This window comes from Anarhichas minor, unplaced genomic scaffold (assembly GCF_050575085.1).
Source record: "Anarhichas minor isolate MPS153535 unplaced genomic scaffold, ASM5057508v1 ptg000014l, whole genome shotgun sequence".
Taxonomy (NCBI): Eukaryota; Metazoa; Chordata; class Actinopteri; order Perciformes; family Anarhichadidae; genus Anarhichas; species Anarhichas minor.
Window position 1 is genome coordinate 2329458 of NW_027466460.1, and position 23981 is coordinate 2353438.

Genomic DNA, 23981 nt, shown 5'->3' on the forward strand with positions numbered 1-23981 from the left:
AAGACAGACCGGAGCAGTGTTACATCAGTGTTACATCATTGAATGAATCATAAACATTATATGATTTAACCACTAGAGGGCAGCAGTGTTAAATCATTTAATGAATCATAAACATTACACGATTTAACCACTAGAGGGCAGCAGTGTTAACTAATTTAATTAATCATAAACATTACACGATTTAACCACTAGAGGGCAGCAGTGTTAAATCATTTAATGAGTAATAAACATTACAAGATTTAACCACTAAAGGGCAGCAGTGTTAAATAATTGAATTAATCATAAACATTACACGATTTAACCACTAGAGGGCAGCAGTGTTAAATCATTTAATGAATCATAAACATTACACGATTTAACCACTAGAGGGCAGCAGTGTTAACTAATTTAATGAATCATAAACATTACACGATTTAACCACTAGAGGGCAGCAGTGTTAAATCATTTAGTGAATCATAAACATTACACGATTCATGGAAGAAACACTGTAGAATCATCATACTTTGTCCAATCTTCTTCAAATTTGAGGCAGTAGTTCACTGATAGTGTAGTTACAGCCCTATACTGTAATTTACCTGTACAGATACAGCCACAGGCAGTTATTTATACTGAAAGATACTTTTTTATTTTTAGCGGACAAAAATCTTCAATTTTTTTGCAGTTTTGCTCCAAAATAGGGGTGGAGTTGAACAGGTAACAATATAGTTATTGAATACAAATCAAACCAAGAGTGAGATCAATTAGTTAAACTAATAGTGTTAATATTTGAATGGGCCCCGGGACACTTTGTACTTGAAAAGTTGGGCCCCGAGGTCAAAAAGGTTAAGAACCCCTGCACTATGGGAAATGGGTCATCACAAAATCAGCCATTGTTTTTTTAATGCCATGATTGCCTTTAGTTTAAGAGCTTTGTGGACTTGTCAACTGCCAAGGGGCTTGTGTGTGTATCTTGTGTGTGTATCTGTGTGTGTACAGCAATCTTTATGAGGACCTTTGTGAGGACCAATTTGAGGACCAATTTGAGATTTAGACCTTAGTCCTCACTTGGGAAAAGACCTTCAAAAGCCTATTTGAGAGTTCAGACTTGGTTTTAGGGTTTAGGTTATAGGTTTAGGTTAGGTTGGGATCAGGCATTTAGTTGTGATGGTTAAGGTATAAAGGGCTAGAAAATGCATTATGTCAATGAGTGTCCGAACAAAGATAGAACTACAAGCTTATATGTGTGTGTGTGTGTGGGGGGGGGGGGGGTTGTTGATCAGGAGCTTGGTTGTGTGGGTTTATTCTCATAGCCCCTGCTGTCATTTAATCTCCTATTTGTGTTGCCATTATGTGTGTGTGTGTGAGTGCCCACATAATTAGAATAAACATCCACATGCACACACACACCTACACTCGCACACACAACATAAATTACTGTGTCAGTGTGTCACATGAGAGGATTAAAACCTCATGTCAGAGACAGTTTATGTGCCAACCATGCTTACTGACAATAAAAATATATTACCACGGTGTTATTATCTATTGTCTATTATCTATCTATCTATTAACTCAGTCAACAAGCCCCGGACTGTGTTTTGCTGTGCTGGGGAATAAATCTAATCACGATTTAGTGCAATCATGACGTTTACTGTAAGGGAGGGGGGTCAGGGCTGGGGAAGCAATTGAATACGCGTGCAGCTTGATTGACACCCTTGACGTCCAATCACTGCTATTTTTATTGCGACAATTCTGCTGTTTAGACCCTGACATTAGAGTTGGTAGTACTGACAAATATGTCGGCCTCTGGGAATCTCTTGGCCACCAATATTATGGGTTTAAAATAGATCACATACTTGTTTGGGTATTATATTCACTTGTTTTTATTCTCTTTAACTTCCGTATTGGTGGAGCGGCCTGCAAGACAGATACTAGCTATTTCAAAGAAGTAAAAAAACAAGCAGCTTCCACCTCTAGCTAACAGTTAACGTTAGTCCAGCTAGCTGCGTGTAGTAGAATAACGGCAGACGTATCCGTGTCTGGCAAACCAGCCTAACGTTAACGTTTTCTGTAGCTTGGTGCCGGGGTAGCTGGTTTGCACAGCAAGACTCGTACTGCTTTCTGGCACCGCTGAATGAGTTGTATGGATAATAATGGACGTAACGCTAACGTTAAGGAGTTGTCTCAGCTGATAATTATCCCAGGAGGAAATAACACGACCAGGACCGGCACATCCCATTCACCGTTTTTGGACCCAGAAGAAGTGTAAACCCCTCACAGGTGAGGTTAATTGTTAGCCTGCTGCTAGCGAGGGCTAACCAGTGGAGACCGGAGTACCGTTAGCTTACGGCTAGCTAATATTAATGTTATTTGGACAATGAGCTCATACAGTATACTGAGCCTTACAATCACATGGACATTACTTGTCGCCTGAACCACGAATCGTCTTTGCTTTGGTGCAGCTAATGTTAGATCTTTTCCATTATCGTGCTGCTACTGAATCATTGCCGTGAACGCTAACGTTAGTAATCTCCACCCTACTTTCATTTCATCAGTATGGACTCGCTAACGTTACAGTGTGCATCCTGATACAAACCGGTTACTGTTAACATAGCACCAGAATATATACTGTAGCTAATGCTTGCTCTTCATCCCAGGTCTGTAACAGTGCATCGTCCTCACTATGTGGGCTACATGTCTTTCACTTGTATGCACGGGACATTTGACCAAATTATTTCCCGAAATTATCATCAGAAATTTGGCAGGGAACGGCGGAATTATCGCTAGCAATAATCAAACCCAGATGCCACTGCATAATTATACCGTTATATGCACGATCGAAGAGGGCTTCAAGTAACGTGTATGTGATGAAACATGGACACGAGCTTAGCACATCCGCCTCACTCAATTGTGAGAATTCAATGTAGTTCGGCGTGATGCTTGTCTTAAAGTGAGTGGCACATCTCTGCCGGGCTGAATCGTGTCCTGAGCTGTCAGACCAATCGCTGCTGTGTCGTTTGACTCCCATCAATTCAGGTTGTGTGTCACCTGGCTCATCTGTCTCTAGAAAGCATCCTCTGCCTGCATTGGAGACGTCAGTAAGCAGTTCTATATAAACCAACGCTGCAAAATGTCACTAAAATGTCAATCCAAAATTGGAGACGTGTGGTCAGGAAAGGAGGTTGTTGGCATCATTTGACCGGTTTGGTGCATATACTGATGCTTTAACTGCTGTTGGTACAGAGCTGCTGACTGCAGCGGGCCTTACACACCCAGGACGCGCGCGCGCGTGTGTGTGTTTTCTGGCATTTGCAAGATAGAGATTCTGCCTGATGGAGTAAGGATGCACAGTTTGATGAGATCACATAGAAAGGACTAATGGTTGAATGAGGAAATACCTTATATCTTCATGGAGCTTGAGGAAATGCAAATGGTGGTGGTGTACGTTCAGAATTCCTCTACAATGTAGGTATGAGTAAATTGAGGGCACTAATAAGGTAAATATCTCATTGTGTGTGTAGTAACACAGTGATGTGATAGGCTGTGATTTATTGAGCAGCATATCAAAGCAGATGTCTCCCTTACTGTACAGGAGTGTGTATGTTCAGTGTTGGACATCATGCCACTTGGAGGTACCAGGTCCATTAGACAGAGTTACAACCCTTCATTTTGGACTTGACATGTCATAACGTGGCCACCTGCCAACTGTTCAGGCAAATATTGGGTAATAAGCTAGGAGCGGTATTTTGTGTTGGTGTTAGTTTTTCATGGCAGGGTGCGTGTGTTTGGCAGCATACTTTATAAAAATCCCCTCCACAGCGAAACACTGAGCTTCAAAGAGATCCCTATTCTAAAGACTGTTTGGTTTGCAAAGGCTACTAATATAAGGTCATGTTAGAAAGTGGGTAACCACAGACACTGCCTTTTCACGACGGTATGACCAAATGCTTTTGTCCAAAACTCAGTTAATCAGCAATTGTGTAATACATAACAAATACAGATTAGGTAGGCCAATACTAAAAGTAGTACAGCAAATGTAATGGAGAAAAGATGTTTGCCAGGAGACCTGCGTGACTAAATGCTAACAATGATTATTGATATTGGTTCAGTGTATGAGTCCGTTCTGCTCACTACTCGCTAGTGGTAATATACAGGTGGTGAAAAAGCTTCCGGAACATTAATGGATAACCATTTTGCAATAAATGGTCAATTCCTGTGTCTGTATGTTTTTGAATTAGGTACATTATTTATGACGAACAGATGATGATAATTGATAATTGGGCTGTAGACCTGCTTTCGGAGGAGGTTTTATTTGTTTTCCTTTACTTTATAGAGTTTGAAAAGGTTGTAACATCACCATGAACATCAATACAGGTTGAGGCAGAGAGAAGTAGTGATTTAAGAGCAATTAATGCTGATGAATGGGGCAGCAGTAACGGATAGAAGTGTAGGAAGACGGGCCTGAACAGGTGTACTCATTTGCTTATTGATTGAAGCGTTGATGTCTCAAGTCCAAGAAGTGAACAGCTGTGCACAGGGTCTTTGTCTCTGGCTGAACTGCTGAGCTGTGAGGGCTCTGTGATGACCCACAGAGAGGCCAGGAGCAGCTCTGCTGAGACACCTGAGAGCAGCACAGGGACCTGTGGGATGGTTTAGTTGAGAGGAGCTTAGTGTGTCCTTCTACTTACGGTGTTTCGGTTTACTACTGGGGAGAGGACCTGATGAGTGTGGTTGTTAGGCGTCCTGTCAGATTGAGCAGACACTACTAACTTGAACAACTTATTTGGGTTTATTAAATGCTTCAAACCATAGCTTTCTAGTTGCAACTGTAGCTTGATCGATACTGAATTTCTAATACTGTAATAATAATAATTACATATTTTTTATGTGACCAAGATTCATGAGCTGGATATTTTAGTCCGTGTTCTCTGGTGACACTGTTTGTAAATGTACTGCACCTGCACTGTAACGATGACCTGATTACATTTTGGTGGTCAAAGGTCACTGTGACCTCACCCGAAACGGGCCATACCTAAAGAATTAATTTGCTAATTATAACAATTTCACACAAATATCTAACAGGAAAAAAATGATGAGGTGATGACATTTATTGACATTAGTATAGTCATGAGGACTGCAGCATGAGACGTACTTATTAACTTATCGGCCGACATACTGATGCTGAGATATCCAAATCATTTGATTATGCCATCCAAAATAACACATAGGTTTGAACTATTCAAATATCTATTTCTTTGCTTATAGTGTCCATAAGAGAGCAAACTAATATCAGAGACATCATTTTCTGTATAGGTATATTTATTTCAGCATAAACATGTCTTGTGAAGACTGATGTATCTACACAAAACAAATGAAGAAGATACTGTAAAACTATAATTAGAGACGTGGACCTCTCTCTACCTGTCCCGTAGTGAGGCCTTTTAGATAGAGTTCTCTGCCACCGTTACGGTTCTTGTTGAATTGTTCCTCGTGTGCCTGTACCTGTAAATACATGTTATCCCATTGGAGTATTTCATCTTTACCAAACCCTTGTTCCTCTCCTTGCTACTGTAGGTGCATCTTGACCAACCATCAGATTGGATTCTCTTCTTTTCTTGACCCAGGACGAGCTGCTGAGGTTGATATCCACTACAGCCAACTCCTGTGTGTTATCCATGTCTACGAAGCTCTCCTAATGAATAATCCAGGAGGCCGCTGATCACCACCGAATCCTGCTTTCGAGGTTGGAGAAGGATACTTCAAACCTAGGAATATCTGGCTTCCACACATAAAAGCCACCGTTTTTTAACATTTTTGTTGAGGTCATTTTTCGGACGTTGCTCCGGGGAGAGGCTGTGTCCTCCAAAGGATTGCCGTGGGAGGGTTTTATCCAAGCCTCAGAGCTCTCCCCTGGGGAAGGAAGCAGAGGAAAGGCCCTGGAAGTCCCTGGAGAAGAGGCCATACTTGAAAACCGCCCGTAGCTGGAAGGCAGACGGTTACATAACTAACAGGCACGGTCGTCCACTAACACAGTGGAACCGGGGGAGGAACGGAGTTGTTCTATGTTGCCATTGCTGGCTGATGTATGAGATAATACTGCTGTCTATTCACACATAACCCCTGGCGTTTCAAATTGATACTGTAATTTTAGCTCTATTTCAAACATTTAATTTACATGGATACCAATGGATGTTCTACTGGATTTCCCCCCAGATGTTTTGGAAAGAACCACACCACCACCTGCTGCTTTTTGTCTTCCAATCACATCCCTGGTGCAGCCAGCAGGTGAGGTGGTTTGAATCAGCCACCAGCAGGGTTTAGGGATGCCCCGACACAGGAAAACCAGGCTACTCTACTGGCCCGTTTACAGACTGCTGTTTCTAATAAGAGTCCTGGACTGAAAGGAAATTGTCTCCTCCTCTAACGGAGAGCAAGGGCTCGGCACTTTTTAATTTGCAAAACCTTTTCACACATTGCTACAGCTGCCCCAACTGCTTATCTCTGGGTGCTAAAAACTTTCAATTGACGTGATCTCCACACTTTTTGCTTGCGTAGACTTAGCAACAAACACGCCCATTTCCCATTTTAGGTCTTGCCTTTTTTTTCTTTTCAAGCTTTCCGCTCCATTTTCTTTCAGCCTCATTTAATTTCTTTTGGTCGATCTTGTAAGTTCATCTCCTACCGCCTACCTCTGCCAACTCTTATACCTCACCAAGCTCCCATCTACAGACCGGTCAAATCAAACTGGACGAGTTCACATCAGGCACAAGGTTCATCAGTTCAGCTTAGGTTCTCTGTTTGTCAGGACAAAATCATCTAACAAGTGTTTTAATGGAAGGGCCCAAATGGTGTTTTTGTATCTCAATAACAGCCATGTTTTGTTAATTGCACTATCATGTTTTTCACTGAGCCTTCATTCACCTTGTTATACCTAAAGCAGATGTGCTGTTTTGAGGCTGACTTTACTCGTGTGGAAACAGACCAGTAAGGTTTCTATTGGCTTGTGTTAGTAGTTGATTGACATGTTGGGGAGAACAGAGTGAAACTAGTGTTGTGTATTTACCTGCAACTCTATAAGAGAACTCTGTCCACACACTTCCTCCTCTTAACAATCTGTGGCTTATTTGTTCATCCCGCCTTCCCACCTGTTGTCAGGCAGACAGGGAAAAAAGGCTTTTACAGCAGAGCGACTTATTTTAATCTCACACACACACACACACACACACACACACAGTAGATCAGGATCGACCTAATAACCTAAGACGACAAGTGATCACTACTCAAGTGTTTTCCACGTGAAAGAGGAAGCCCCCCCCCCCCCCCCCCCCCACTTATCCCTCCATCTCTTTTATATCTGTCCTTTTACATAATTTTTTTTTTTGTTGCCAATCCATCATTTCTACCCCCAAACTACAAATCCCCACAACCCACCAGACCAAAAGAAACATTTTAACCCTGACTTCTAAATTCCACGGCATAGCAGTTGTTGAACAGCCACACACACCACTACACTAAGAAAGTGATGCCAGGTGTCAGCAGCAAGAGTGGAGGGCGGGGTCCGTCCTCGTCACCCCTCCCCCATACCGCGGTCCCGCCCACCAGACCCCTGAGACCCTCCCGCTACGTCCCGGTGTCGGCAGCCACTTTCTTCCTCGTTGGCTCCACCACGCTCTTTTTCTGCTTCACGTAAGTAGCAACAGTGCATTGTCTCACTCACATGCAGGCCTGTTTATAAGCTGCAGTGCTGCGGGATAATAGAGAGCAGAGCATTGTTCTGTGTACAGATTCTCTGCCCAAATGATTCTGCAGTGCGAGGTTTTATGATGGTTGAGCACTGAACCAATCATATCGGAGCAGATCCTAGTTTGGACTCTCCATTCATGTAAACCTTTTTTTAAATAAGAGTCATTCAAGATAACGTCATCCAAGGACTCATCAGACCTAAAGCTGTGTTTCTCTCACGTCTCAATTTGATGTGAGAGAAGTTTAAACAGATTTACAAAGTGACTTTGTGTTATCAAGTTTATGTACACCCTTCTATGAAGCTTTAGCGAGCCACTTACAAACAGGTAGCGGTATTTAATGTCCTGAGACAGGCTATGAACAGCCTGTTATACAAAAATAAACCAACAGAAAACGTGTGGACTGAACCGAGGTCGTTTCACTTGTCAACAGGGTTTTGAGATTTATCCGCCTCAGTGTGGCCTTCAGCCTCATGAGTGTCTCTGTTGTCGTTCCTAATCTCCCCGACACCTCGCTCTGGAGTGGGTTTGTGTGGGAGAAGGAAAAAGTAGTGGTGAGAGTTTGACCGTCTGGGAGTAACAACGTGTATGTGGTTTAAATGTGAGAAAGTCAGTGTGTACATGTGTCTGTGTTTGTGTGTGTGTGTGTGTGTTTGCATATGTGAGAAAATCTAGTGTGTGTGTGTGGTCAGTGGGGTGGGCTGTCAGATTAGTGAGGAGAAAATAGGCCAACATCTGTCACTCTGACAAAAGCCCCTGATCCAGTCTCCCTGTCTCTGTTGGTGTTTGTCTCTGCAGTCACACTTCTCTTATTGTCTCACTGGTGAATTCATACGAAACAAAAAGGCAGACAACAGTTTCCTGAAAACACAAAAACATCAAAGAAACCTCCTTGGAGACCACGAAGCAGTAATATGGTTGTAATTCCTTGTATACGTTGGCTTGAGTTTTTTTTTTTTTTTGAAAAATAATGTGCATGAATATGGTATGCATATAGTGAGTAATTAGTACAGGGTGTCAGTTATTGCCAGCTTTATTTATTCCCAAAACATTTTTCATATCGATTGTTTTGGTCCAACCGGGAGTTCGTCATTTTGGGAAACACACTACTATTTCTCAGGAAATATTAATAATGATAATATTCATCAGTCTGTATGTTAAGTGAGGATGCACAGCCTCACCTTTATTACAACTGAACAATAGAAGGTGACAGAATCGTTGTCCTCTGTGTTCATGTCTCAGGTGTCCGTGGCTCTCGGAGCGTTTCTCAGTAGTTGTGCCCATCTACAATGGAGTCATCTTCCTGTTTGTTCTGGCTAACTTCTGCATGGCCACGTTCATGGACCCCGGCATCTTCCCGAGAGGTGAGTCCATGGATGGTAGAATATACTATATATATATAGTGTGTGATGTTGCTCATATGTTGATGTTGTTGCATAATGTCAGGTTTGCCTTTTGGCTTGATTTTTAAAGTGTTTACATTCAATTACATTTTTTTAAATGGCTCAATATTAGAAATGACAGATTTCCCTCAGAGGGCTTTACAAGCTGCAGCATTCAACATCCTCTGTCCTTGGACCCTTGCTTGGGATATGGAGAAACTCCCCAAAAACCCTTTAACAGGGAAATAAAGGATAGGCACATTCCTGTTTCTCCACACACTAGATGATCCTGTGATAGCCTCAAAAAGATGAAAAAGTTCTCCGCTTGTGTCCACCAGGCAGATTTTTGTGGATCAGTAAAGGGAGGAGTTGAAGCAGTACATTTTAAATGTGCTCAGATCTCACACAGCAGTCATATAACTGACCCACAGCAATGGCTAACTGACTGATTATTGACCTGTAGTTGATCTAGGATAGGAGAAAATAGGGAGAAGAATATTTAAAGCACGATCTGCATCATCAGATTTTTCACTAATCAGGGATTTTTTGCCGTATTAAGTAGGAGTATTGAGCACGTCATCTGTTTAAGTCTGTTCAATATGTTAAATCTCAAGCTTTTGTGTTGGTGTGTTATCATATCTGAGTCTTCTGTTCCTGTCCCTGCAGCTGAGGAGGACGAGGACAAAGAGGATGATTTTCGGGCTCCCCTCTACAAGACTGTGGAGATCAGAGGGATCCAGGTCCGGATGAAGTGGTGTTCAACCTGCCGCTTCTACAGGCCGCCCCGGTGCTCGCACTGCTCCGTCTGCGACAACTGTGTCGAGGTGTGCTCACACTCACCCATCCAGCTTTCCATATCATAAATGAGGACATTGTTCATGAACACGTCTCTGAATGATGTTTCAAAGTACCCGGTACAGCTGCACCATGCACACTAAACCCGACGTAGGCCGACATTATAAATCGGTAACAATCCAGTTTAGATATGAAACACAGCTGTCCTTTAATGGTTTCTAGTGGAGAGAAGAGTATCAGTGTTGATCTGCTGTGGAAAGACGGTTTGGACAGATGTTGGACAGCCTCTCTACAAGCTTTGAATCAACAAAAACCTGAGACTCAAATGCAACCAGCAGCAATAGCAAAATGTTTCTGCGATAGACACAAAGAGACTTTGTTTTCTGCCGATTCACTTGAAGTAATACATTCCTGTGACAGCAAGGTCGTCCAAAGTGCATTGGGTCAAAGTCAGTTAATGGTCGGAATGGATCTGGCCATATATAGCTGATACCAGTCCACTAAACAACCTTCGGATGGGCTCGGGATATCTCTAGAGCTTTTTTATTGAAGGTGACCTATTTTGATCTTGGCACCATGAATACATAAAAACAAGCTGCTTGTGTCTTTCCTTCATTCCACTTATCTGCTCTTATTGTTATCAAATGAGTTGAATGGTTGCAGGATAATGCAGACGGAAGTGCAGTTTGACTTGGAAAAAGCCCACTCTGCATCACCAGACAGTAGCCATATCAATTCTGACCTAGCAAAAGTTTAACTCGCATGACTGAAGAGCTGGTTCTGCTGTCGGCTATTACCTTAAGGTGTGAATGTGTGTCTTTGTCTCTGGACAACATGGAACATTGGCCATGTTCCATAACGTGAACGAATAAAGACACTAGAGATGTGCGCGATAAGTCAACTAGTCCATTAAATGTTGCTACCCTCGCTAGTTGGCACCAGAAATACTAGTCAGTTTAGCGTATTATTGTTTTATTTATGTACACATTTAAATTCCGTCTCATTACACTCATCAGCCGCTCCTGACTGGCTTCCACCATGTCGTGTTCTCATGGCCTCCACCTGCAACCACCTCTTCTTTCTGAGACAGCAGCTGTGTTCAGCGGTCAGTCTGCTTCTCTCCTGATGGACTGGATGGCCAGCTGCCAAAAGCCCAACTAGCTTATTAGCTAGCTAGTCGGCTAGCACGTATGCTACACACTAAAGCTAAAGAAGCGGGCTAACGCCAGCCAGCTCAACGACTCAAACTTGTATGCTAAGATACTTATGGTACAAGCCATGCAAAACCTGAGCATTTCATCAAATATAACACCGCACACATAGTTTGAGACCGGAGCAGAAACTGGGCACATTTTGATTTTGGTGGCATTTAAAATATGATTTGGTTATTGAAAAATGTGATTAACGATTTCAAATGTCTCTTAATAAACTCTATTTTTTTTTTCGACGATGTTTAACTTAAGAGATTCAATTTCTCTTCATTTTGACTGTTTTGTGTGTGTTTTCTTACTGTACGCCAGCTGAAGTTTAAACTTCAGAGAGATTAGTCATGAGGAGATCCTTAAATGAGTGCTACAGGAATGAGTCCTATAACCCGATCCTATCAGGTTTTGTTCTACAGTATAATATATGTCATGCTAACTTGTGGTTTGGCCCTGCACCTCTCTCATTAGAGTGGTACTGGACATTGACCTGTGGAGACCTGGCTGCAGACTGTAGCTCATGTAGTGTGATACATTTAAACTTAATGTTTACGTCATTGGGGCAAAAGTAAAACATCAAAACTAATTACCCAGCAGTTGTCTTTGTTATCATGACACGTCACATGGTGTGTAATTTCCATGTAAATTGCAGCTACTGTATGGGGAAGTAAGGAATGATGCAACACTTCGTGATGGCTGTATTCATGTTGAAGAGTGCGGACAAATTCCATTTCTTTTTTGTCTCATCGGTGTCTTTTAACCCTCATAATACAGGACTTCGACCACCACTGTCCTTGGGTAAACAACTGCATCGGCAGGAGGAACTACCGCTACTTCTTCCTCTTCCTCCTGTCTCTGACAGCTCACATCATGGCCGTGTTTGGTTTTGGCCTGCTCTTTATCCTCTACCATCGGCAGAACGTCGACCGCCTGCACGCCATCGTCACGTATCCTTTAAGGATCTTTCCCTTGTATTTTCGTCCTGTCCATTTTGAGATTGCTGATTCTGTTCAGTCACAGTGTTGGCTTCCTCCTTGGCTTCAGCAAGTTGTTTGGTTGTATCAGATGTCCTGAGAATTTATTTCAGTGTGGTGTGGGAAGATTGCTAGAGGTCACAACACTCATTTTATACATTGATGTCAAGTTTAAAAAAAAAGATGGTCTTACTATGTGAAATGGCTCTGACTAACATGACTAACATGACTAACATCATCAGCCATTTATACATCCACAAGACTCTCAGCTTTCCAGTCTAACCCAAGACGCTTAAGGGACCCCAGTATGCATACATTTTTAGAAAAGACAAATATAACACATTTATACTGCATGCAAAAAAAGGGGAGACTCGTGGGTATCCATAGAAACTATTTTCATTCACATATCTTGAGGTTGGAGGTCAAGGGACCATGCCAGTTTTTCCCTTGTCAAAATTGAGCCTAATTTAGGAAACTAAATTACGTTCCATTCTGTCATGCTAGCATGCGTGTCCTAACACCACCACCAGGACAAGCTGTCCATGTACTCTACACAAATATCCAAATCAAATGAGATCGATGAACTGATCCTGTGTTCGTCTGCCCTGATCTGTTTATTCTGGTCTCTTGAGATACTCCTTGACCCCCCTGTGCTCTCAGGCTGGCTGTAATGTGTGTGGCAGGCCTGTTCTTCATCCCTGTTGCTGGCCTCACTGGTTTCCACATAGTGCTTGTGGCCAGAGGCAGGACTACCAATGAACAGGTAGGACCAGTAAAACAGTTGAGTCCCAGAAATCCTGTAGTTGATATTAAAACATGTACAGTAGGACATCGTACAAAGAGGTGCTTTTAGGGGGAAAGAAATGGCAGCACAACAGTTACTTTGGAGAGATGCCAAACCAGAAAAAATACACAATTTTACAATTTGTCATAAGGCACTATTTCACATTGTGCACACAGTTTAACACAGATTATAATCCGACTGGGCACATACCTGTACTCTAGGTAATTGCAGAGCAAGCCCCAGACAGCGGCCTCTTGAACCAAGAGCAATCAAAACACCATTTAAAACTATTATATCTAGAAACTGTAGAATAATGATAAATAATAGCAGCGATCAAAGTTTGGCGTTAATCTAGAAAAACATTAATTTCTAAATGACTCGGTACCTGTAAAACCTTTCTGCTGGAAGCTCCATTTAGATTAAGAGTCCAATCCTTCAATCATGGTAACAACCTTTAATACTCTAACCGTCCTCCCTCTTTTGACTCTCCCCTGTTGGTGTCTCTGTTTTTCTTTCTCCAGGTAACAGGGAAGTTCAGAGGAGGTGTTAACCCCTTCACCAATGGCTGTTGGAACAACATCTCTCATGTCCTCTGCAGCTCACAGGCACCCAGGTGCATTGCTTTTCCTTTTCTATTTTTAACTACTACTCTCTCTGGTCGTCCGTTCATAAGCATTACACTGCCCATCAACACTCCACCGTGTACTCAACATAATACATTCAAAGATCATCATTATTTAGACCATTGTGTTTGCAAGAATTTAAGTTTGATATTTGGAAACTGCACTGATGATAAATGGCACATTTCAGTGCAGTGTATCACTGCATTCAAAACAGAAGAATAGTTTCTACCAAGAAGATTCTGGTCATTTTGGCCTAATGACCAGCCTGGAGACTTAGCAGGGCTGCTGGTGGTCGCAGTGGTAAACTCACAATGTGTCCGTCCGTCATACATGTCGAAAAAGAAAATCTAACTTTGTTTTGTCTCAGCGTCTCTCTCTCTCTCTCGCACTCTCTCTCTCTCTCTCTCGCACTCTCTCTCTCTCTCTCGCACAATCTCTCTCTCTCTCACAATCTCTCTCTCTCTCACAATCTCTCTCTCTCGCACAATCTCTCTCGCACAATCTCACTCTCCCTTTCTGTTTCTTTTTTAAAATGAGTGGGAAAGTGACAGTAAAGCCTAACTTTACTTCTGATGTTATCAAGCAAAGAGAAGTTCTCTCCCCTCGTCCTAAAATGGTCCTAAATCGATACTGGAGTGCTTCCTAGTTGTTATGAATGAAGGGTTAGGTTAGAGCGGTGCTGTGTGTGTGTGTGTTACCAATCAGTGACGGTCATCCCTGCAAACCCCACCCTGAAAGTTCCTGTACTTTCAGAAAGTACTAACCCCAGACTAGGGCCTGTTTGGAGGGTGAAATGTCCCCGGAACTTAAGTTAGACCCTGGTCCATGCGGGGAAACACAATGAGTCAAAAAGGGGCTTATAACTTGTGACAACACTGTACTTGTGTCGTTGTTTGTCTTTATGATGTGGACACTCACTGTCTCTGTGCTCTCTGCAGATATCTGGGCAGAAAGAAGTGTGTGCAGAGTGTGTGTGTGCAGCCTCCCTTCCTGCGGCCACAGCTGACAGAGGCCCAGCTGGCTGCAAAGATCCTGGACAACGGCATACAGGGAGACCTGCACCGGGTAAGAACAGCTGGACGGGTGCTCATTTTGCCATAAATACTGCAGTTTCACCGTTCTGTTTTGATTTTCACAAAAATAATTGTATGCCTGTTGGTGAAGACATGGTATGTAAGTTTGTTTATAGGCTGGTCCAGGTGGCAGCAAGAGGTTTAAGAGCTGTTTGAAATAGACAACCACATCTATCAGCCCAGCTTATCCAGCCTCTTCATTTTGCTCTCATCTTTGCTTTTAACTTTGAAATGTAGCCTTCAAAATGATTGTTGAATATTCCTGTAGTTTTTCATATTGCAATATAAAAAATGTCATGAAACATGACATCATGCAGCTCTACGCTGAAGGCCATAACATATGATTTACATCAATTTCATGTGTGAAAGTATCTGTGTTCATTATATTTCTCCACTCATTCATTCAGGGTTTTCTGTCACTGGTCTGTGCATACATAAATGATATAGAGAGTTAGTCAACCATATTTCAGTCGACTGATTATGATTGTTTGAGTTTCTATCTGACTTCTATCCAGTCTAAGTCCAGTCTGGAGATGATGGAGAGCCAGTCATGTGACGCTGAGCCGCCTCCTCCTCCTAAACCAGAGCTCCGCTACCCTGGAATCACCAGAGGAAACACGGAGGGTAATGCTTTCTAACTCCCTGCTTCAGCTCTAATCTCAACTTCCTGTTGTAAAACTCTGCTCTGATCTGATTCTACGTTGACTTCACAGTGATATTTCTTATTCTTTGTCTCCTTACCCTCATGCAGAGTGCAGCCTACTGAACAAAGCCCCTCCCACCCCAACCATGTACAAATACAGGCCCAGCTACAGCCCCGGCAAGAACCACACAGCGCTCACACACGCTTACGCCAACCAGGTAATGCACACATAAACACACAGGTGAGACTGCCGATGAACAAGGATAGTCAAGTCATTTGCCTAAAGGGGCTTTACAATCTGTACAGCATACGACAGCCTCTGTCCTCGGACCCTCGCTCTAGGAAGGGAAAACGAGCCTAAAGAAACTTTTAACACAGAAAAAAGGAAGAAACGTCAGTAACGGCAACAGAGGAGGGATCCCTCTAATTGACATACAGATGTGCAATAGATGTTGTGTGTACATATTAATCAACATAGTCAAATTAGAGCATTGACACTGAGTGTGATCAAATGATAGATACACTGTACACGGCTGTACGTTGATTAATTCATGCTAAATAGACTGTATGTTGTACAACATACAGTACAAGCATACAAGGTTGTATAGCCTAAACTACTCTAAGCTATTTTATTGAGTTTCCTTTTAGCATAATGCTCTGACTTAATTTATCACTGGTAAACAGTTGCGTAGTTTAGAAGTCCAGGGCTTTTATTGTGAAAGGTAAGAACCGTAGTGTGTCTGGTCTGTGCTGCTTTTGTCAGGGTTGAAAGGAGTAATAAAGTTGTCAGTCTGGTTCAGACTACGGAGTTTCAATATGTCCGTACTGTGGAGGTTTCCCTTGCTGGACATATTGACTCTGAATCCATAAACCTAAGAGTAACACAAGACAAAAATCTGCTGTACACTCTTATTTTGAAGGTGTATGGTGTGTGTGTACGTGTTTCTGATCAGAGTTGTTTTTCCATTTGTCCCTGCCTCTGCTTCTTTTATCGCTCATCGATTTCTTTCTAATGTATCTCATTTTTGTTTGTGTTTTTCCTTTTGATTTCCTGTCGGCCTTCTGGGTTTGGTTTCTCAGTGGCTTTCTGTTGATCAGTATCAGTAAGTGATTGTTCTGAGAGCATTTGTCCTTCTATCTTCTCTTTATTTCCTGCCCCTTTCTGTTTGCTCCGGACATGGGTGACATACTGTTTGAACACATTTGAAATGGTTAGTGACTAAATTCATCCGTCTCTGGAGTATAAGGCTGATTAAAAGTCATTTTTGTGTTAAAATCCAAGGATTGTACCTGAATACATCTGGATTCATACAGATAAGTTGGTTCTACTCAGTGTTTGTACCCATGTCTGGCCCATATCCTTCCACTTGTCTATCCAGCACAATATTGTTTTGATTCCTCCCTGATTAGAAATGTGTCTCCTGTAGATTCCCTCCAGAGTTTGTGTGAATAAATTGCTCCCCTGTAGTTCAGATCCAGTATTAAAAGCTCAAATGGACCTTTTGATGTTTTAGTCATGTCCTACAAGTAGTTTGATGTGTCACCCTGATGTTTCATGCTCTTGTCACCTGAGTTGGTCTCATGGAGAAAACATGTCCTGATGAATGAAGAATCCTTCTCCTGTACTGGGAAAAGCCCACAATATAAAAGGAGGAAGTTTAAATCTCAGTAACGAATCTTTTCAGGTCATCACTGCCTATAAGAGTACCAACAAAATGAATTATTTTCGATATTTCTGTTAAATTCAAGTTTGGACAATAGTTTATTTTTAAATTCATGAGGGATATTGTGTCGAAACTGATGATGATGATGTCATGCCAGAGAAATGCTCTCTCTCTATAATGTATATTTTGTACAGATGTTTAGTACTCCTATGATTGATAATGCATTAGGACTGAACCGAATACCATTTTTGGTTCTTCAAAGCTTCAGTGAGGAATATTTCCTTCTCTTTACAGGTGTTCCTCGCCCTTCACTCACTCAGTCAGTATGAGAAAAGATCTCAGCCACATATACAGCTGCTAGAACAAGTTAGATGCCTCCACGTTTAGCAGGATGCTTTATATTTTTCCAATTCTCCGTTTGTATGTACTTCCATACATCCGGTCCATTCTCATATCTCAGGAACAACTAGAGGCAATTTCTTCAATGAGGAAAAGATGTTGGTGGTCAAAGGTCACTGTGACCTCATAAAACACATTTTTAGCCATAACTCAAGAATCCATAAGGTAATTATGACAACTTGACACACATTTCTAACGATGTGAAGGATATGATGAAGTGATGACATTTTGGACAGACATGGATGTAAACTGCAACATGACCGTACTGTAACCGTGTTCCGTTCCCGCTCAGTCAGCAGAAACACATTAAGTCGAGCAGGATTTTAAAAAAAAATAATAATTTCTTCAGTGGTTGACAAAAGGGAATCTATTCATTAATGTATAATTAATTCATTGTTTTATGATGACATCAAATAGAGATCACTTAACAGCTGCGCTTCCATGTCGGCGTCATAGCTACAGTAAGTAGAGTGCAGGCGTGTACGGCTGCAGGTATGATGTTGAATCTCCAGCAGCTGCAGCAGGTGGTAGAGATTCAGTGCTAACCTTTCATTTAAGTACAGAACAAAAGCTTTTCTATTTGAATTCAGCCACTACACGCCGTGAGAAATATGTGTTTACCTGTATTAAGTTAATGGGGTGGAAACCCCGCCCAACTGGCACAACCAGACAATGTGCCGGTCGGGTTTTGGGGCGCATGGATGGAAAGTAGTGTCCTGCCTGCTCAGATGAAGGTTCAGGGACAGGGAGTGTCAGTTCAGCAGGAATTCCTGGTCTCTACTCTGATTTGCTCAGCTTCTTCTTGTTTCTTTTCCCTCCTGCTGCCCCTCTCTCCTACACCTCCCCTCCTCTTTCTCCTCCTCATGCCTCCTCCAGTTAAGTCGAGGCGAGAGTGTTGGCAGTGCCAGGGACTCTTCCTCCTCCACCTCCTCCCTCCTTCAGGCCAGCCAGCAGCCTGGTTTCCGCTCCCAGCCCAGCCTGGACCGGAGGGACGCTTCATCTGACAGAGTGGGAGTCGGAGGAGGTGGGGAGAGGAGGGAGGTCAGAAGAGAGGTGGGAGCAGGGGGCATCCCTGGCTACTCCCTGGGCGGACGCTCGTACCCCTCCTTCTCCGACCCCACGGTCCTATCTGGAGTGGCCTCACGATCTTCCAGCTCCACGCACACCTCAGCAGGCGGCGTCCACGTCTCCGAGGCAACCACCACCTCAGCCAGCTTCAAGAGCTTAGCCAATCAGACACCTCCGCCTCACCACCCGTCCCGCAACGGGAGCCTGTCATATGACAGCTTACTGGCAGGTGGTGATGAGTTCGACAACAAGGTGGTGGCGGGTTCAACAGCCCCTGAGGTTTCTTCTGGGAGACCCTGCACTCCAGCAGCAGGCGGCTATAACTCCTCCTTCCTGTCGTCACAACAGAGAGATGCTGAGATACACTCCCACTCCGCCCAGTCGCCCCATCACTACCACCACTCCTCCCACCACCACCACTCCTTCCTCCATCGCTCCTCTTCCTCCATGTCCTCTTCCCCTCCCCCTCCCCCAGAGAGGGAGCGCCTGCTGGAGCTCCACCCCGGCTCTCACCCCCCGCCTGCCAATCATGCCCCGGCTGCCCCATCCTCTTCTGCCCCGCCTCCCCCACGTCATCATCACTACCACCATCACCACCACCACCACGGCCATCATCACCACCACCATTCCTCGTCCTCTTCCTCCACCTCCCGCCCTCCCCGCTTCGCTGCCCCTCAAGCACCTCCCCACCACGCTTATCCCTATCGCACCCGCTCCACTGACACCCCTCTGGGATCCTCCTCCACCTCCACCTCTACGACCCACCCTCCCCGCTCCCCGCACCCTCCACCTCTGGGCAAGTCGCTTTCTTACTCGAGTGCCGCCGCTGCCGAAATGCAGTACCGGCTGGTCCGAAAGGCTTCTGCGTCAGCCGGAGCGAATGCGGCGGGGGTAGGAGGAGGAGGAAGCATGGGAGGAGGAGGAGGAGGAATACAAGCGCCAAAGTGAGTATGAATTTCACCTTTTGTCAGGACGATTGGTTTGCTGTTAACCCTGAAAAAACCCACCTGCCCGCTGACAACCTGATTGACTGCTCCTCCTGCTCCTCCTCCTCTTCTTCCCTTCTCTCCTCTTCCTCCTGCCAGATTTCCTGTGAGTTCTTCCTTCTTTTCCCTTTGCTTGTTTCTCACTGTTACATGTGTGCTGCTGTTGTGGTCTGCCTGTTTGTTCCTGTCCTCTACGTTATTATTCTAATTATTATAACAACCTTCCGTTTGGTCCGTACATAATTCTGTGCCAGTGCCTTAAACAGACAAATATCCATACCCACAACATGGATGTGTGACAATATAAAAGACACAGTGTTCAACATGACACAGCAGTGGGATAGGGAGGACTTAATGTTACACTCGGCAGGTAGTTTTAGGTTTAGAATATATCCATGACAATCACAATCCATGACTTAGGATGTACAGAAAAATAAGAAATAAGAGGAAATAAATTCAGTGTGCAAAAGTACCAGTAGCAGCAGTAGAATGGATAGAAAACTGCAAAGTGACAATATCCACATTTCTACCATCTTTTTAAACATATGTATGTAACATAAAAGAAGTTCTGCAGGAAACGGTATGTATATATATATATATATATATATATATATATATATATATATATATATATATATATATATATATATATATATATACACACACACAGTCAACACAGTGCACACAGTGCACACAACAATGTGTTTGCGCTGTAGTTTAGTATCAGCTGAATTCTTATCGTTTTAAACTTTAGCATGGTGACAATTGGGCTGTTTGATGTTCTGACATGTTGGCGAGGGTGACTCTGTCCTGAACAACATCCTGTTGCTTTCTGTTGACTGTACTCCATAACTGCACGGGGGTAGATTGTGGTTCTTAGACCACAGCAGTGTCTCGTTGTGTGTCTCCATTGTGTCTTTGATGACTGAATGTGGCACATATTCTAGTATTCTAGTTCAGAGTAACGCCTATTAAAGGAAATCTGTTTCTGATCATTTCTCCAGCAGAGCGAACATTTCCAATCAACTATTAGTGTAATATTCAAACTTCATCCAGAGATACAAGCTTGTTCACCAACAATCTCTGCAGTACTTACGAACACGGACATTACTGTAGTGTCCAGCAGGCTGCCCCAGTTCAATGTCCAGTTGAGCACAAGGCATCCCGTTGTTATTGTCACTGTCAACTGTGGTTTTGGCCCTGGTGTGTTTGACTCTTTAGGTTGGTTTGTTTGCAATAGTGTGAAATTAAATAAGTGCAGGATTTATTGACAGTAGATATGTGATTAGCATAAAGCTAAACTACCCTCTGCCAGAAGCAGTTTATTCAGTAACAGTAATGCTTGTAATGAGTCATTAGTGTTGTCATCAGGAGTGATTGGACATGACATAAACCATGTCATGTGAGGAGACCTGTAGTAATGTCTCATGTGTTGTCCTGAACTGTCACGCTGATCATCTTTGTGTTTCTCCCAAATCAGGGATGAGCTGATCCAGATGAAACCTCTGAGTCGGACCAACGGCGGCCTGCTCTTCTCCTCCACCTCCTCCTGCTCCGCCCCTTCCTCTCCCTCTCACCCAGTCAGCGTGTCCGCCCGGCCCAGAGTGGCCTATCCCAGCTCGGCATTGACGCAGAGTCCCGCCCACAAGCCTCAGGGTGGCGGGGTGAAGAAGGTGACGGGCGTCGGGGGCACCACCTATGAGATTTCTGTCTGAGTGGCAGTCAGCCTCCCGCTCAACGACCAAATAGACGAAGAGGAGAGATTGCTGCCTCCTCCTGCCTTTTGAGGGAGCGATTTAAGACAACAAACCTCTGACCGACTGTACTCCTGGACATCTGAGGATGTTGAACCATTTTGTCCAGATCTCACTCGTCGTTGGCTGATTGACTGTAGAGCTGAACTGTGCTGGACTGTCATGCCTTCAGACATCCACCTCAGTAACTGAGACCTGTACTGATGTAAGTCAGCACCACCTGGCACTGGGCCGTAAGTCTGTTTTCTGGGATCTCACCGAACAGGATCCACACTGTGGGTTTTATCCTCACTGTAGCTCAGTAGGAAGCACGAGGCACTAGCTTGCTCTGGTCTGGGTGTTACATCACACAAGAGTCACAGCGCAAGGCATTACCACTGCCAGGGGGAGGAGTTTGATCCTTACTGGGGCCACCAGTGAGCTCTGGGTTGGCTGGGAGTCCAATCAGCACTTTTGGACTGGAGCTGCATTTGGGTAGAAATTGTTGCAGATGTTTAATATTTTAACATTTCACCATTTCCCGCTCACATTTGGATCATCACTAAACACAAAAAAAACCCAGGAGGATCTGTGGCACCCGGTCCAAATCCAAGTAGAATCCATTGAAAGTTAAGGGCTTCCCATAGACGTGTGATCAGCCTCATCAGATGACGTCATCGCTAGTTCTTATTACCGGTTATGGCCCCAGTTAAGCTCTACTTTTAATAACAGCATCCACCAAATGGAGTGATTTCATTGGACCATAAACAAAACAGTTGTGTGGTGCATGGAGTCAGTAACGCAGCCCAGGCAGAGCGTCTCATTCACACAGGACCTGACCAGAGGTCAGTCCTCCAGCAGTCAGCAGGTCTGTTGTGGATTGTGACAGTCTAGCAGTGGCTGGAAGGAACGCCACACATGAACTCTTCCATCAATGTTGCTGCGTGAATTGACTTGCCTTTGGATGCAGGGATGAGGATGATGATGATGATGATAAGTGTGACATTGAAAAGAAACAAAAATGGTGATTCCCTGTTTCTTTGATTCATTTGTTGATTTATTCCTAGATGTGAATATGATTCCATATTTGTACAGAATGATGTGATTTTAAATGTGGATTTCTTTTTTTAAGTGGCGTTCAGACTGCAGCATGCACTACTATTACTACTAGCCACTATAGGCCACTGTTGGTCTGTTTGAACAAACAGGACGGGAGGAAACTAAAGTGAACAAGGAAGTTTAGGTTTAAGTTTCGGCCTAAAGACAAGGCTGGTCTCTAGAAAATTCATTCCTTGAGCAATTGCCTTGACAATTAAGGTTTTTTTTATGTCGCCTATTTAATTTGAAATTGTTTTATATGAATTTATATGGAAATATAGCTATTGTTAAATGAAGAGTTTTTTAAATATTGACTCAAAAGAGGGTTGAGTTGTAATCTCTCAGACCAGACGCCTTATTTCAAACATGGTCTCACAGTCCGATTGCATCTTCAGTCATGAGTTCAGTCATGAGCTCTCTAAAGAGAATGAAGCCACTGGCCCAAGACTCTCTTACTATTCAAACTGGAGACGGTGTCAGTGAAAGTGCTTCTGTGCTCCGAAGTCATTTGAATTCAGCTGAAGTGTGGCATGGGAAATGATTTCAAGAGGAAGTTCAAACATAAATGAGGCTGCTAGTCTGAGAAAATGTGTTTAATCGTAAAAAAAAAATAAAAATAAAAATAAGAAGAAAAAGAGTTGTGATGATGTAGTGGACACTTGTGAAGCAGCACCAAGTCTTCCTTCTCCCTGCTAAACATCAGCTGTGCATTGTTTGCTTAAGGTTTCCTGTCCAACAAATCCAAACACATCCAGCTGCTTTATGGGATGAAGGCTAGCTGTGTTGGGCCATCGTGTTTCATTGCACCTTTCTTTCATTATAAAAAAAGTGAAGTTCTGGAACTAGCTAACTGGTGCAACAGACTGGAGGACAGCAGTTGTTGGTTGGAGACCCGGTTCCACTTGTCTTTTCAGAGCGACTTGTTGTCCACACTCGACTCAATGCGACCTGCCTCGTGGGAGCGGCTGTAAAACAGTGGATAAACACATTTCATATCCTGTAAATCCTTCACAATTAAAGTTATTTTGTTATTTAAAAACGATTCATCAGCTTCACAGGAGACAGTCAGCAGGTCTCCGCTACATCTGACAGTCACTGTGTCCTGGTGGTGATCCAATGACAAGAGTCACATTGAAAAGACAAGTGGAACCATGGCCTCATGTCATCACTTTGTAATAAACGTAATGGTAACATGTCCAAGTATGACTTTAACTGAAGCCTGTTTTCTCTGGTGTCACCTTAAATCTCCATCTGTAGCCATGTTGTCTTAATCCAGTCTGGGACACCACAGGACCACATTCTAACCAGGTATGGTCAAATACATGAAGCACACAGGAAGTAGCATCAAACCCAACAGGAAGAGAATCCTGTCTCTGATCTATGACATGACAAGAAAGGGAAAGTCTTTCATTTCAGCTCAGTTTATTTTAGTTGGCTGTAATTTGAGGACAGTAGGAAGAAGGTAGATGAAGACGGACTTTATCTGCGTTTGATCAGGACGCGGTTGGGAAACGGACATTAATCAAAGACATGACAAATATGTGTACTGTACAGCTTTGTGTGTGTGCGTATGGATGTGGTGCGGGGCTGGAGGATTGATAATAAACGTTAAACAAAGAGGTGGAGTAGTCACTTTTTCCACTTTAAAGGGGTTTCTGAGCTGGACTCCAGACTTGTGCACTGTAGGAGCAGATGAAGGTGAGGGATCACCCTTTATTACAGAGCTTTATAGAAAGTTCACCATAAGGTATTCAGAGCATTAACATATCAAACAACAATCATTTCTGTGAAGAGGAGTAATGTCTACCTGAGCAGCGCATTAGCTCTGTCAGCACCTTT

At 43.3% G+C, this 23981-nt stretch overlaps 1 protein-coding gene across 2 annotated transcripts; it reads left to right on the forward strand.

Annotated features, from left to right (window-relative positions):
* The first annotated feature begins 1756 nt into the window (after positions 1-1756).
* Positions 1757-23761, forward strand: zdhhc5a (zDHHC palmitoyltransferase 5a). Of its 2 annotated transcripts, XM_076091063.1 has the most exons (13): positions 1757-2256; positions 5551-6059; positions 6190-7662; positions 8961-9082; positions 9767-9924; positions 11872-12044; positions 12732-12834; positions 13377-13468; positions 14417-14543; positions 15067-15175; positions 15303-15412; positions 18134-19269; positions 20792-23761. In XM_076091063.1, the coding sequence occupies exons 3-13, from the start codon at positions 7499-7501 to the stop codon at positions 21024-21026; spliced, it is 2529 nt and encodes an 842-aa protein (XP_075947178.1). In that variant the 5' UTR covers positions 1757-2256; positions 5551-6059; positions 6190-7498; the 3' UTR covers positions 21027-23761. The 2 variants fall into 2 exon arrangements, with proteins under 2 accessions (XP_075947178.1, XP_075947179.1); XM_076091064.1 differs by lacking the exons at positions 1757-2256; positions 5551-6059; positions 6190-7662; positions 8961-9082 and adding an exon at positions 10912-11000 and having other exon boundaries at positions 9784-9924.
* The last annotated feature ends 220 nt before the right edge of the window (positions 23762-23981 follow it).

Bases quoted from the DNA above. Each gene is read 5' to 3' on its own strand.
- zdhhc5a (XM_076091063.1), top strand. From the start codon at position 7,499: ATGCCAGGTGTCAGCAGCAAGAGTGGAGGGCGGGGTCCGTCCTCGTCA. The intron at 12,835-13,376 runs GTAGGACCAGTA...TTCTTTCTCCAG, and splicing joins GCAGGACTACCAATGAACAG to GTAACAGGGAAGTTCAGAGG. The intron at 14,544-15,066 runs GTAAGAACAGCT...ACTTCTATCCAG, and splicing joins TACAGGGAGACCTGCACCGG to TCTAAGTCCAGTCTGGAGAT.